The sequence below is a fragment of the Vulpes lagopus genome, chromosome 3, assembly GCF_018345385.1.
Source record: "Vulpes lagopus strain Blue_001 chromosome 3, ASM1834538v1, whole genome shotgun sequence".
Classification (NCBI taxonomy): domain Eukaryota; kingdom Metazoa; phylum Chordata; class Mammalia; order Carnivora; family Canidae; genus Vulpes; species Vulpes lagopus.
The window spans coordinates 64,192,348-64,202,745 of record NC_054826.1 but is presented as its reverse complement, the minus strand read 5'-3'; the positions used below and the strand labels follow the sequence as shown (position 1 = coordinate 64,202,745).

General features: G+C 47.1%; 2 protein-coding genes and 1 long non-coding RNA gene across 5 annotated transcripts; 2 read left to right on the top strand and 1 right to left on the bottom strand.

Annotated features, from left to right (window-relative positions):
• Window positions 1-82: 82 nt before the first annotated feature.
• Window positions 83-8,533, top strand: FUT11 (fucosyltransferase 11). 3 transcript variants are annotated; one of them, XR_005986756.1, is made up of 4 exons: window positions 83-877; window positions 994-1,619; window positions 3,623-4,123; window positions 8,364-8,533. XR_005986756.1 is itself a non-coding variant. In XM_041748315.1 (3 exons), exons 1-3 carry the CDS (start codon window positions 170-172, stop codon window positions 3,768-3,770), a joined length of 1,482 nt encoding a protein of 493 aa, XP_041604249.1. In that variant the 5' UTR covers window positions 83-169; the 3' UTR covers window positions 3,771-6,334. The 3 variants fall into 3 exon arrangements, 1 of the variants encoding a protein (XP_041604249.1); XR_005986757.1 differs by lacking the exon at window positions 8,364-8,533 and adding an exon at window positions 7,455-7,476; XM_041748315.1 differs by lacking the exon at window positions 8,364-8,533 and having other exon boundaries at window positions 3,623-6,334.
• LOC121486895 lies at window positions 7,555-8,655 on the bottom strand. The gene is made up of 3 exons (XR_005986758.1): window positions 8,527-8,655; window positions 8,101-8,288; window positions 7,555-7,608 (listed from the first exon to the last, which is right to left on the bottom strand). It is a non-coding gene; the product is annotated as an uncharacterized LOC121486895 (long non-coding RNA).
• Window positions 8,656-8,666: 11 nt separating this feature from the next.
• Window positions 8,667-9,979, top strand: CHCHD1 (coiled-coil-helix-coiled-coil-helix domain containing 1). The gene is made up of 3 exons (XM_041748316.1): window positions 8,667-8,827; window positions 8,952-9,070; window positions 9,676-9,979. Exons 1-3 carry the CDS (start codon window positions 8,704-8,706, stop codon window positions 9,787-9,789), a joined length of 357 nt encoding a protein of 118 aa, XP_041604250.1. The 5' UTR covers window positions 8,667-8,703; the 3' UTR covers window positions 9,790-9,979.
• The last annotated feature ends 419 nt before the right edge of the window (window positions 9,980-10,398 follow it).

Sequence of the window (10,398 nt, the reverse complement as noted above, 5' to 3'; positions counted from 1 at the left end):
TTCGTTCCTGGGAGGCCTAGCACTTCCCAGGAAGTGGCCGGCTGCGCGGAACTGCGCATGCGTCACACGCCCCGTGGGCGTCGGATCCTGTCCGGTCGCCGCTCACCGCAGGGCGGGGTCTGGTGCCGCCGGGAGGAGTTGGTGGGTGGCGGGGCAGCTGCCAGCGGCCATGGCGGCACGCCGCGGCTGGGCTGTGCTTGCCGTCCTCGGGGCGCTGAGTGCTTGTGCGGTCAGAGGCCCTGGGCCTGAGGCCGAGGGGGACACCGGCGGGGAGGCGGCCTGGACGGAGCCGTGGGATGGTGCGGTTTTCCGGCCGCCCTCAGCGCTGGGCGCGGTGGGGGTGGCGCGCAGCCCCGGGGCCCCGCGGCCCGGCGGGGAGGAGGCGGTGGGCCTGCCGGTGCTGCTGTGGTGGAGCCCGGGGCTGTTTCCCCACTTCCCCGGCGACTCGGAGCGCATCGAGTGCGCGCGCGGGGCGTGCGTGGCGTCCCGGGACCGACGGGCGCGGGGGCACCCGCGGACGCGCGCGCTGCTCTTCTACGGCACCGACTTTCGCGCGTCTGAGGCGCCGCTGCCGCGCCTGGCCCATCAGAGCTGGGCGCTCCTGCACGAGGAGTCGCCCCTCAACAACTTCCTGCTGAGCCACGGTCCGGGCATCCGCCTTTTCAATCTCACTGCCACCTTCAGCCGCCATTCGGACTACCCGCTGCCGCTGCAGTGGCTGCCCGGGGCCGCCTACCTGCGCCGCGCGGCGCCTCCGCTAGAGGAGCGCGCCGAGTGGCGGCTGCGGGGCTACGCGCCGCTGCTCTACCTGCAGTCCCACTGCGACGTGCCTGCGGACCGGGACCGCTACGTGCGGGAGCTGATGCGCTACATCCCGGTGGGTGGGGCCGGGGCGGGGCCGGGGGGCGAGGGGGCGCGCGGCTGAGGCCGGGACCTCGGTTGTCCCGGCCGACCTGCGGCACCCGCTTGACGGCCGTCCTCTACCCCGCTCAGGTGGACTCCTATGGGAAATGCCTGCAAAACCGGGAGCTGCCCACTCCGCGGTTACAGGACACAGCCACAGCCACCACCGAGGATCCAGAGCTCTTGGCCTTCTTGTCTCGCTATAAGTTCCACTTGGCCCTCGAAAATGCCATCTGTGATGACTACATGACCGAGAAACTGTGGCGCCCCATGCATCTCGGGGCTGTGCCTGTGTATCGCGGCTCTCCTTCAGTGAGGGACTGGATGCCCGACAATCACTCCATCATCCTCATCGATGACTTTGAGTCCCCGCAGAAGCTGGCAGAATTTATTGACTTTCTGGACAAGAATGACGAAGAATACATGAAATACCTGGCATATAAGCAACCTGGGGGCATCACCAACCAGTTCCTCCTGGATAGTCTGGAGCACCGGGAGTGGGGAGTGAATGATCCTATGTTGCCTAACTACCTCAATGGCTTCGAGTGTTTCGTCTGTGACCATGAACTGGCTCGTCTGGAGGCCGAGAAAGCCCACGCAGCCTCTCCCGGGGACATCCCTGGCCCTGAACCTCACATTGCCCAGCCCTCACACATGGACTGTCCAGTGCCCACACCTGGCTTTGGCAGTGTGGAAGAGATTCCTGAGAATGACAGGTAAGGATAGCTGGGGTCCCTGTAGCGCCATCAAATCAAATGGCTGACTGACTTGCTTACTGTGGGCAGTGAGCTAGTAACTAGATTCTGAGGGGATTGTTGTATAAGAAAATCATGACATGGGCTTACGCTGCCTTTACTTTTTTTTTTTTTTTTAATTTTTATTTATTTATGATAGTCACAGAGAGAGAGAGAGAGAGAGAGAGAGAGAGGCAGAGACACAGGCAGAGGGAGAAGCAGGCTCCATGCACCGGGAGCCTGATGTGGGATTCGATCCCGGGTCTCCAGGATCGCGCCCTGGGCCAAAGGCAAGCGCCAAACCACTGCGCCACCCAGGGATCCCTTACGCTGCCTTTAAAGTGTCAGGGAAGGGATCCCTGGGTGGCGCAGCGGTTTAGCGCCTGCCTTTGGCCCAGGGCGCGATCCGGGTCTCCAGGATCGAATCCCACATCGGGCTCCCGGTGCATGGAGCCTGCTTCTCCCTCTGCCTATGTCTCTGCCTCTCTCTCTCTGTGACTATAATACATAAATAAAAATTAAAAATAAAATAAAGTGTCAGGGAAAAAAAAGTGTCAGGAGTCTAGTTGGGGAGACCAGACGGAAAAACATGAGGATCAGCTTATGTGAGCAGTGTTTACAATAGTGATTCAAAAAGGCTTCAACCAAAAAAAAAAAAAGGCTCCAGCCAGAGCTGAGGGGGCCTGTTCGGAGCAAGTGATGGGGGAGAGACCAAGTTGGGTAGATAAGCTGGGGCCAGGCTCTGCAGAGCTTGAATACCAGGCTCAGGAGCTGGACTGTCCTGAAAATCAACTCAGCTGTTTATTCAGTACCTTCCATATGATGGGGGTGGGAATGAGCAGTGCAAAGATGGGTATTTTGAGAGCTTTGTCTGCAGCAGGGTTTACGTCTGTTTGTATAATTATTAGTAGCACCTCCTTTCATTCTTAAAAGTACTCTGATTTGGATGATAAATTATGTTCACGGGACGCCTGGATGGCTCAGCAGTTGAGCATCTGCCTTTGACTCGGGGCGTGATCCTGGGGTCTTGGGATCAAGTCCCACATTGGGGTGGACTCTTCAAGGAGCCCCAAGGAGCCTGCTTCTCCCTCTATTTCTGCCTCTCTCTCTCTGTCTCTCATGAATAAATAAAATCTTAGAAAAAATTAAAGTATCTATTTTTAAAAAAATCTTTAAAAAAATTATGTTCACTCTAAACAAAATAGGACTGCTTTCAATAGATAATAATGAAATGGTGGGCGAATTGGAAGAGAAGTGAGGAAGCTACTGCCACACGGCGCATTGGGAAACAATGTCAGCATGGGAGGTAGGGTGGGAAAATGTTGAAGCCACTTGTAGGAAACCACAGGTGTTCAGGGAGAGGTGATAAAAATTAAGCTTAAGAAAGCAAGGCTGTTAGAATGGCCTGCAGAGACTGGCTTACACAGTGGATGGCAGCAGAGGGTTGTTTGTATACACTGCTGGCACAGTTTGGTTCTGGGAATGGAGTCCTCCTCCGCCAAGTAGTTTGTATCTATGCTGAACATAATTCATTATGATTTACTAGAAGCAAAGTGTAAAACATTTAAAAAAGAAAATATGTTTCATCTAGACATTGGACATCACTGCACCTTCATTAAAGGTGCAATTTATACAATAACTAAAGAGGCTCCAGGCTTTACTTTCAGAGACTTCTGGTTCCATAGTCTGGCCCTTGCCCTGCCTTCCTCTGAACTCCTTCCACATTTGGGAACCAGGAGTGAGCAAGTCAGGAAGTTTAATTCATTAGGGGTGGGTTGTGTGGGCTGTGTGATAAATACACGTTTGCAATTTACTGTCACCTGTACTACTACTAGATTTACTTCACATTTCCTCCCCTTCAAAGCAGAGCCCTGTCCCAGCCAGAGACTGCTGTATCTGCTTAAGATTTCTTTGACTCGATTCAGAGAAGGCAGGACTCAGCTGTGTAGAGGTTCCATAATCCAACTTTTCTTTTGATGTTTCAGCTGGAAGGAGATGTGGCTGCAAGATTATTGGCAAGGTCTGGACCAGGGGGAAGCTCTCACTGCCATGATCCACAACAATGAGACAAAGCAGATGAAATTTTGGGATTACCTACATGAGATCTTCATGAAAAGGAACCAAAATCTCTAATTACCCTTGCAAGAGCCTTTAACTTGGTAGAGCTAAGGAGATGGAAGTCCTTATTCTACTATGGGACATAAGGGGCATCTGCTGCACAACCCTTAATGAACACTGTCTTATAATGAGTTCAAGGAATTCCAGTTATATCCACTGATATTTTAGCCTAGTGATGTGTATCCAGTGTCTCAGCTTGTGGTAATAAGGCCTCCGGTTCTTGGATTAGTGGGAAGCAAAAGCCTGAAACACCCACTCATTTCAAAGTGCTGATTGAACAGAATTTTAAAGGAACTACATCTTTCTCTAGCCATTTCATCCTCTCAACTGTGATTGGAACAATACCTTGGCACTTGGCTAAGAATGAGGTAAGATGTGTCAGGTTTAGGGTCTTAAAACTTTGTTTTTTTTTTTTTTTTTTAAATTTTTATTTATTTATGATAGTCATCAGAGAGAGAGAGAGAGGCAGAGACACAGGCAGAGGGAGAAGCAGGCTCCATGCACCGGGAGCCCGACGTGGGATTCGATCCCAGGTCTCCAGGATCGCGCCCTGGGCCAAAGGCAGGCGCCAAACCACTGCGCCACCCAGGGATCCCTAGGGTCTTAAAACTTTGATGCTGTTCCTTAAACTCTTCATTATTTAGTACTTTTTCCTAATCTTTTCCTCATCTCCTAGTTTATATACTGTTATGTTGGTGGTACAGCCAAACTCCTGCTGGGTTATATTCTGGTTCTTTGGAATTGTATTTTTTTATGTCATTTACTTGCCTTTGATGTCAAACTTGTTTAATTTAAATGGATTTTTCTTTCCTGCTTTTCCACAGTATCTAATGAAGATGCAATGACCTTGCCACCATCCCTACATTCATTCTCCCCTGCATTAAACTGGCTATAGATTTGACAGCTTTTCTTACTGCTATTTTGTTTGTTTTTAGAGCATATCTGGAATTCATTCTCAACTCATGCACAGAAAGATTCAAGGGCTAATATATGCCATGTCAATTTAATGAATTGTCTTGCTCTATTTTAGGTTAGAGATTAAGACTGGAAATGATGACAGAAAAAAGTCTCTTGGATGATTTTTAATGATTTTGAAATGTTAAAATAGACCAGTGCAAATCAAACTGCAGATTTTATAAGTCTTAGGTTTTTTCTGTCTGCCTGATGAACTCTTCCCTCTATTTTATTATTTTTATATGCTACAAAAGTCCCATTTTCCCCAGAGTCATGAAAATTATGTTGGAAAAAACAGCCCAGCAATATAGTTGTAGTAAGTATCTCATATTATGTAGCATTTTTCATTTTATGTGAAATGGGATGAATACTCTGACTTTATTCATTCTGTTACTGATACCCTTCTGTATAACTTTGTAATACTTACCGAGGCTACATTTTGATGGAACCCATCTCCTCTTCCTAAGCACGAGGAGATGAGAAGTGAGGCAAAATAGCCAGAAGTGGCTGGCTAAATAAAAAGCTGTGAGGCAGATTTGAGGGTATAGCTTCAGCCTTTTATTGCTGTGGTTTGAAAATAAAGCTTAATGGGCAGGGGGACCATTAGCTTTTTCTGGGCTGGTGGAAAAAGAATACTTTGGATCTTAACACTACTCTGGTTGTAATGTACTATTAATGCATTAATTAGCACTAGAGAAGTTCCATCTGCCTATCAGTTTATCTGTTTGTAAATTAATGTGTATATGTACCTTTATATACACACACATACTAATTTACAACCAGATGTGTATGTGTTAGATGCTTTTCAACAACGAGGGTCTCATCCTTAGTATCATGACATCTAAGGATGTGGCCAAGGAGAACAACAATTTGGGCTGGATTTCACTGCCAGGGTGGTTCTTTTTCCATTGTATTTTTAAGTAAAACAACAGCATAGAAAGTTTGCTTAACCTGTTTGGCTTGTGCAGAAAAGAACAAGAGGGGAAGACAGACCTTCAAACACATTTATACTAAAATTGGGTATCGTAGGGACCCACAGAAGAAGTCATATTCAGGGACTCTGATTTCTAAACTTGCAATCTATTTAAATGCAGGTGCTGATTTATAATGCAAAATATACTGTTCAAGTGCAAACTTAGGAATCAGGTTTCAATATGTGCAATAAAAAGGATAAGTGCAATTTGTAAAATCATCCTTCCCTAATTGCACCAGTTCACACTGGCATTCCTTTAGCACTTTTATGTACAAAGTGGGCCAATTGTTTAAGAATGCTTGTGGCTGGAGACTCATGCCTGCTTTCTGGATAGTGCTTCCCAGACTTTCTCCTTTAATCCTATCACCATAAAAGTATTCATAAAAGAGCAGAGTAAACCAGGTACTACATTTCCACCAGAATCAGTATCAGGAGAGAACAATGTGCATTTTCTCTCGTTTGGGCCCAGCTTGCTCTGTAAACAGCAAAAGGTTTAGCATTATTGGTGGTAGAAGTGTCTGGTTAAGAATCTGTTTTATTTGTGCTGCTGGAGTGGTGGTGGAGCATGGGACTGATGCCTTTATTACTCCATATGTTGCAATTTTCTATTATCTCAGGTTTAATTTTGTATAATAAATGACTTCTTTTTAAACAGTGTGTCTATTTGGTTATATTTCTAGGCTGAGTATGATACACTTGGAGACTTGGAAAAATATGTCAAACATTTGTTCACTTAACAAGTATTTACTGTCACTATTCTGGGCACTGGGGATTCAATAAGACAGGGTCCCCCTCTCTCATGGTGCTTACATTTTAAATGGGTGTTGCTAGTAAGTAAACAATAAATGAACAAGATAATTCAAACTGTGATAGGCACTATGAAAAAACTGAAGTGGCTTGATGGTAGGGAGGCAGGAGGGGGAAATCAGGGAAGGCCTCTCTGACAGGAACTGAAACTCAACAGATGACAAAGAACCAGTCATGCAGAGATCATTGGGAAAATTAAACATCTGTGATAAATGATTTTCATTTTAGCACATTAAACTTTACACAACCAAATAAATATTGTTCCTCCACTTGAACTAAAAGCTGTTCAAGTTAGGCTCCCATTACCAGAAACACTTATTGGAGCTCATTTCTTTTTTTATTTAAAAAAATATTTTGACAGGGCAGCCCGGGTGGCTCAGTGGTTTAGTACCGCTCTCAGTCCAGGGCCTGATCCTGGAGACCTGGGATTGAGTCCCATGTCGGGCTCCCTGCATGGAGCCTGCTTCACGCTCTGCCTGTGTCTCTGCCTCTCTCTGTTTCTCATGAATAAATAAATATTTAAAAAATAAATATATTTTATTTGACAGAGAAGTACAAGCAGGGGGGAGTGGCAGCTAGAGGAAGAGAAAGAGCAGGGATCCAGATACAAGCTCAGTTCCAGGACTCTGAGATCATGACCCCGGCCAGAGGCAGATGCTTAACTGACTGAGCCACCTAGGCGCTCCTTGGTGCTCATTTCTAAATGCTCTGAGAATCCTTGACACATCTTTGAATTTTGTAAGAAGCTAAAAGTCACTTAGAAGCAAGTCTGATGAAGCTAGGCATCACAACTGAAGGATCAAGTCTGTTAATAGGAATGATACCACCAAGTATCTTCACAGGATTGGAGAGAGGATTAAATTTGATGATAAATGCTAAAGTGCTTAAACCTCACCCTACCCAATGAGATCATTACAAAGGAGAGCAAAGGATATATAAGCAGTAATAACTTTATTTTTTTTTAGAGATTTTATTGGGGATCCCTGGGTGGCTCAGCGGTTTGGTGCCTGCCTTCCGCCCAGGGCGCAGTCCTGGAGTCCCCGGATGGAGTCCTGCGTCGGACTTCGGGCATGGAGCCTGCTTCTCCCTCTTCCTGTGTCTCTGCCTCTCTCTCTATGTCTATCATAAATAAATAAATAAATCTTAAAAAAAAAATAAAGATTTTTATTTTTATTTATTTGAGAGCAAGAGAGATTCACAGAAGAGAGAAGCAGACCCTCCCACTCCCACCCCACCCAGTGAGCAGAGCGCACTAAGCGGGGCTCAATCCCAGGACCCTGAGATCACGACAGCATCTGAAGGCCTGACTGAGCCACTCAGTCGCCTCTGTATGGTTTTTAAGTAGACTCCACACCCAGCATGGAGCCCAGTGCAGGGCTTGAATTCACAGCCCGGAATTCAAGACCTGAATTGAGATCAAGAGTGGGACGCTTAATTGACTGAGCCACCCGCGTGCCCCAGTAGTAGCAACTGTTTATATGAGCCTAATTTTTCTTTACCGCTTTGGGGTGGTCTTAAAGAGTAAAATCCAACAGTTCTTTTAGACTAGTTAAAACAGTTAAGAATTAAAAAAAAAAAAAAAAGCATAGTAAGAATCTGTCCCAAACTAACATCTCAAAATCTCATATTCGGGCAGCCCGGGGGGTAAGCGGTTTAGAACCGCCTTCCGGGGATCCCTGGGTGGCGCTGTGGTTTGGCGCTTGCCTTTGGCCCAGGGCGCAATCCTGGAGACCCGGGATCAAATCCCACGTCGGGCTCCCTGTGTGGAGCCTGCTTCTCCTCTGCCTGTGTCTCTGCCTCTGTGTGTCATGAATAAATAAATAAAATCTTAAAAAAAAAATCTCATATTCGCTCCCATCCTCTGCCTATGTCAGCCGTCCAGAGGACGTCATCCTCTAGTTCAGCCGGCTACCACCACCATCAACGGGTGTCCCAGTTATCGGGTCCTTTCCCGGATGTGCCCGGCCTAGCATCGCCCAGAGCCCACAAGAGAGCGGTCCAGGTCAGCGCACGAGCCCCAAAGACTCTCCTCCTAACCTGCACACAGGTCTTGAACAACAGGCCTCCGATCCCAGCCAGTACCCGGCCTAGAAGGCCAAGAAACCAAGCGACCGACCCTCTTCCTCCAGGCTGCGCGCCTAAACCCGTCGGGTGCCTGGGGGTCACGCAGGGTCACGCAAGGCGACGCAGAGCCTGCCGGGAGCTCGGTGCGCAATGGCGACGCCCAGTCTGCGGGGTCGCCTGCCGCGGCTAGGAAACCCACGGAAACCTATCCTGAAGCCCAACAAGCCCCTCATCCTAGCTAACCGTGTCGGGGAACGACGGCGGGAGAGGGGCGGTGAGCAATGGGAGCCAGGGAGGCTCCAGAGCGGAAGCGGGACGGATGCACGGGGCGGCTTGTGGGAGAGCCTGAAGGTAAAGGTTCCCTTGTGACTGAGGGTGCTCTCGTTCTGCTCCTCCAGAGGCGACTTGTATCACAGAGATGTCGGTGATGATGGCGTGTTGGAAGCAGAATGAATTCCGCGACGAATCGTGCAGAAAAGAGATCCAGGATTTCTTCGATTGTGCTTCAAGGGCTGAGGTGACAGAAGGCTTTTAGGGTGCCCTCTTTGGAGGAAAATTGGGGGGGGGGGGACGGATACAAGTAATTGTTCTCCTTGCCTCTTGCCAGCTGATAGGAAGTCCTTCTCATTGTAAAAAGGCGAGGAAAATTGTGGGAGCGATTTCACTCACGCCAGAGTGGAAAAGGTTATGGTTTTGAAGGCATTGTTATCTCGAGCGATTTGTTTCATTGCTCGAAGCTTTAGCTATCCCAGATGTAAAATGAGGTTAATATTAACCCCTGCCTTACAGAATTTTGTGAGTTAAATAAATGAACGGGAAAATTGTTTTGTAAAATTTAAAAGTGTTGCTCAAATGGACATTATTGTCTGAAATAGAGTTAAAGATAATGAAGGGCCAGTTGTTTGGATTTTAGCGTATAATGAATTGCTAGCTGGCATGGTAGTTTCAGGCCATACAGTCACCTGTAGGTCCCAAGTTCCTTTTGAAAGGGGACTGGGAAGATGACACAGATAATTCCAGGCTGGCTAATGTATTAATGTGCTTTGTGCATTGTAAGAACTGTTGGCTTAAGTCAGGATAAACTGAAGAGCTGTCATTTTTGTTTTCATTCTGTCTTTTCAGGCAGCCCGAAAGATGAGATCCATCCAGTACACGTTGGGAGAATCTGGGAATTTACCCCCCAAGAAACTGAATACATTGTTACAGAGGTTTCCTAACAAATCTCATATTAGTTGAAAATGGAGAATCATTTTCTATGACTGGACTGTAGCCACTGAGAACTATGCAGAGGTGTTTTAGAGATGTTTGCACTGCCATGCTCTCTGTATTTGAAAGGCGAAAGGGGGCAAGACACCTTTTCACCCTTCGGACTCACTGTCAGGATGGAAGTTTTGCTTTATCTTGAAATAAAATTGTCTGAAGAGAACTTGGCCTTTGTTGTAGATTAGGTTCTCCTTCCATACTTGAACTCTGTATCCTCCCCAAGACTTTGGAAGTTCTTTGCTCCCTGATTTGCCCCAGGAGCAGGACAAATTTATTCTTGCTCTGCATTTGAAGGCCTTACACTATTTAGTGCCCTTGCTTTCAGATGCAATAAGGGAGTTGAAGTCTGCCTATGCAGAGGGTTTTTTGGTAAGTATTTAGTGACTGCCTATTTTGTGTATAGCCCCTGGATGCTCCCAGAATCATCAAAAGTTCACAAACTGGTGACCAAAGTTACTGCAGATGTATTTTATTTAGCCAACACAATTAAAAAAAATTTTTTAAAATTAGATGACCACCTTCAAAAATAGGAAAATGTTATTAAAAATCCACTTTTTAGCATTCCATTAAAAAAAAGGATCT

Coding starts and splice junctions, on each gene's coding strand:
- FUT11 (XM_041748315.1), top strand. CDS start 170: ATGGCGGCACGCCGCGGCTGGGCTGTGCTTGCCGTCCTCGGGGCGCTG. Junction 878..993: donor AGCTGATGCGCTACATCCCG/GTGGGTGGGGCC, acceptor TACCCCGCTCAG/GTGGACTCCTATGGGAAATG. Junction 1,620..3,622: donor GAGATTCCTGAGAATGACAG/GTAAGGATAGCT, acceptor TTGATGTTTCAG/CTGGAAGGAGATGTGGCTGC.
- CHCHD1 (XM_041748316.1), top strand. CDS start 8,704: ATGGCGACGCCCAGTCTGCGGGGTCGCCTGCCGCGGCTAGGAAACCCA. Junction 8,828..8,951: donor ACGACGGCGGGAGAGGGGCG/GTGAGCAATGGG, acceptor CTGCTCCTCCAG/AGGCGACTTGTATCACAGAG. Junction 9,071..9,675: donor ATTGTGCTTCAAGGGCTGAG/GTGACAGAAGGC, acceptor CTGTCTTTTCAG/GCAGCCCGAAAGATGAGATC.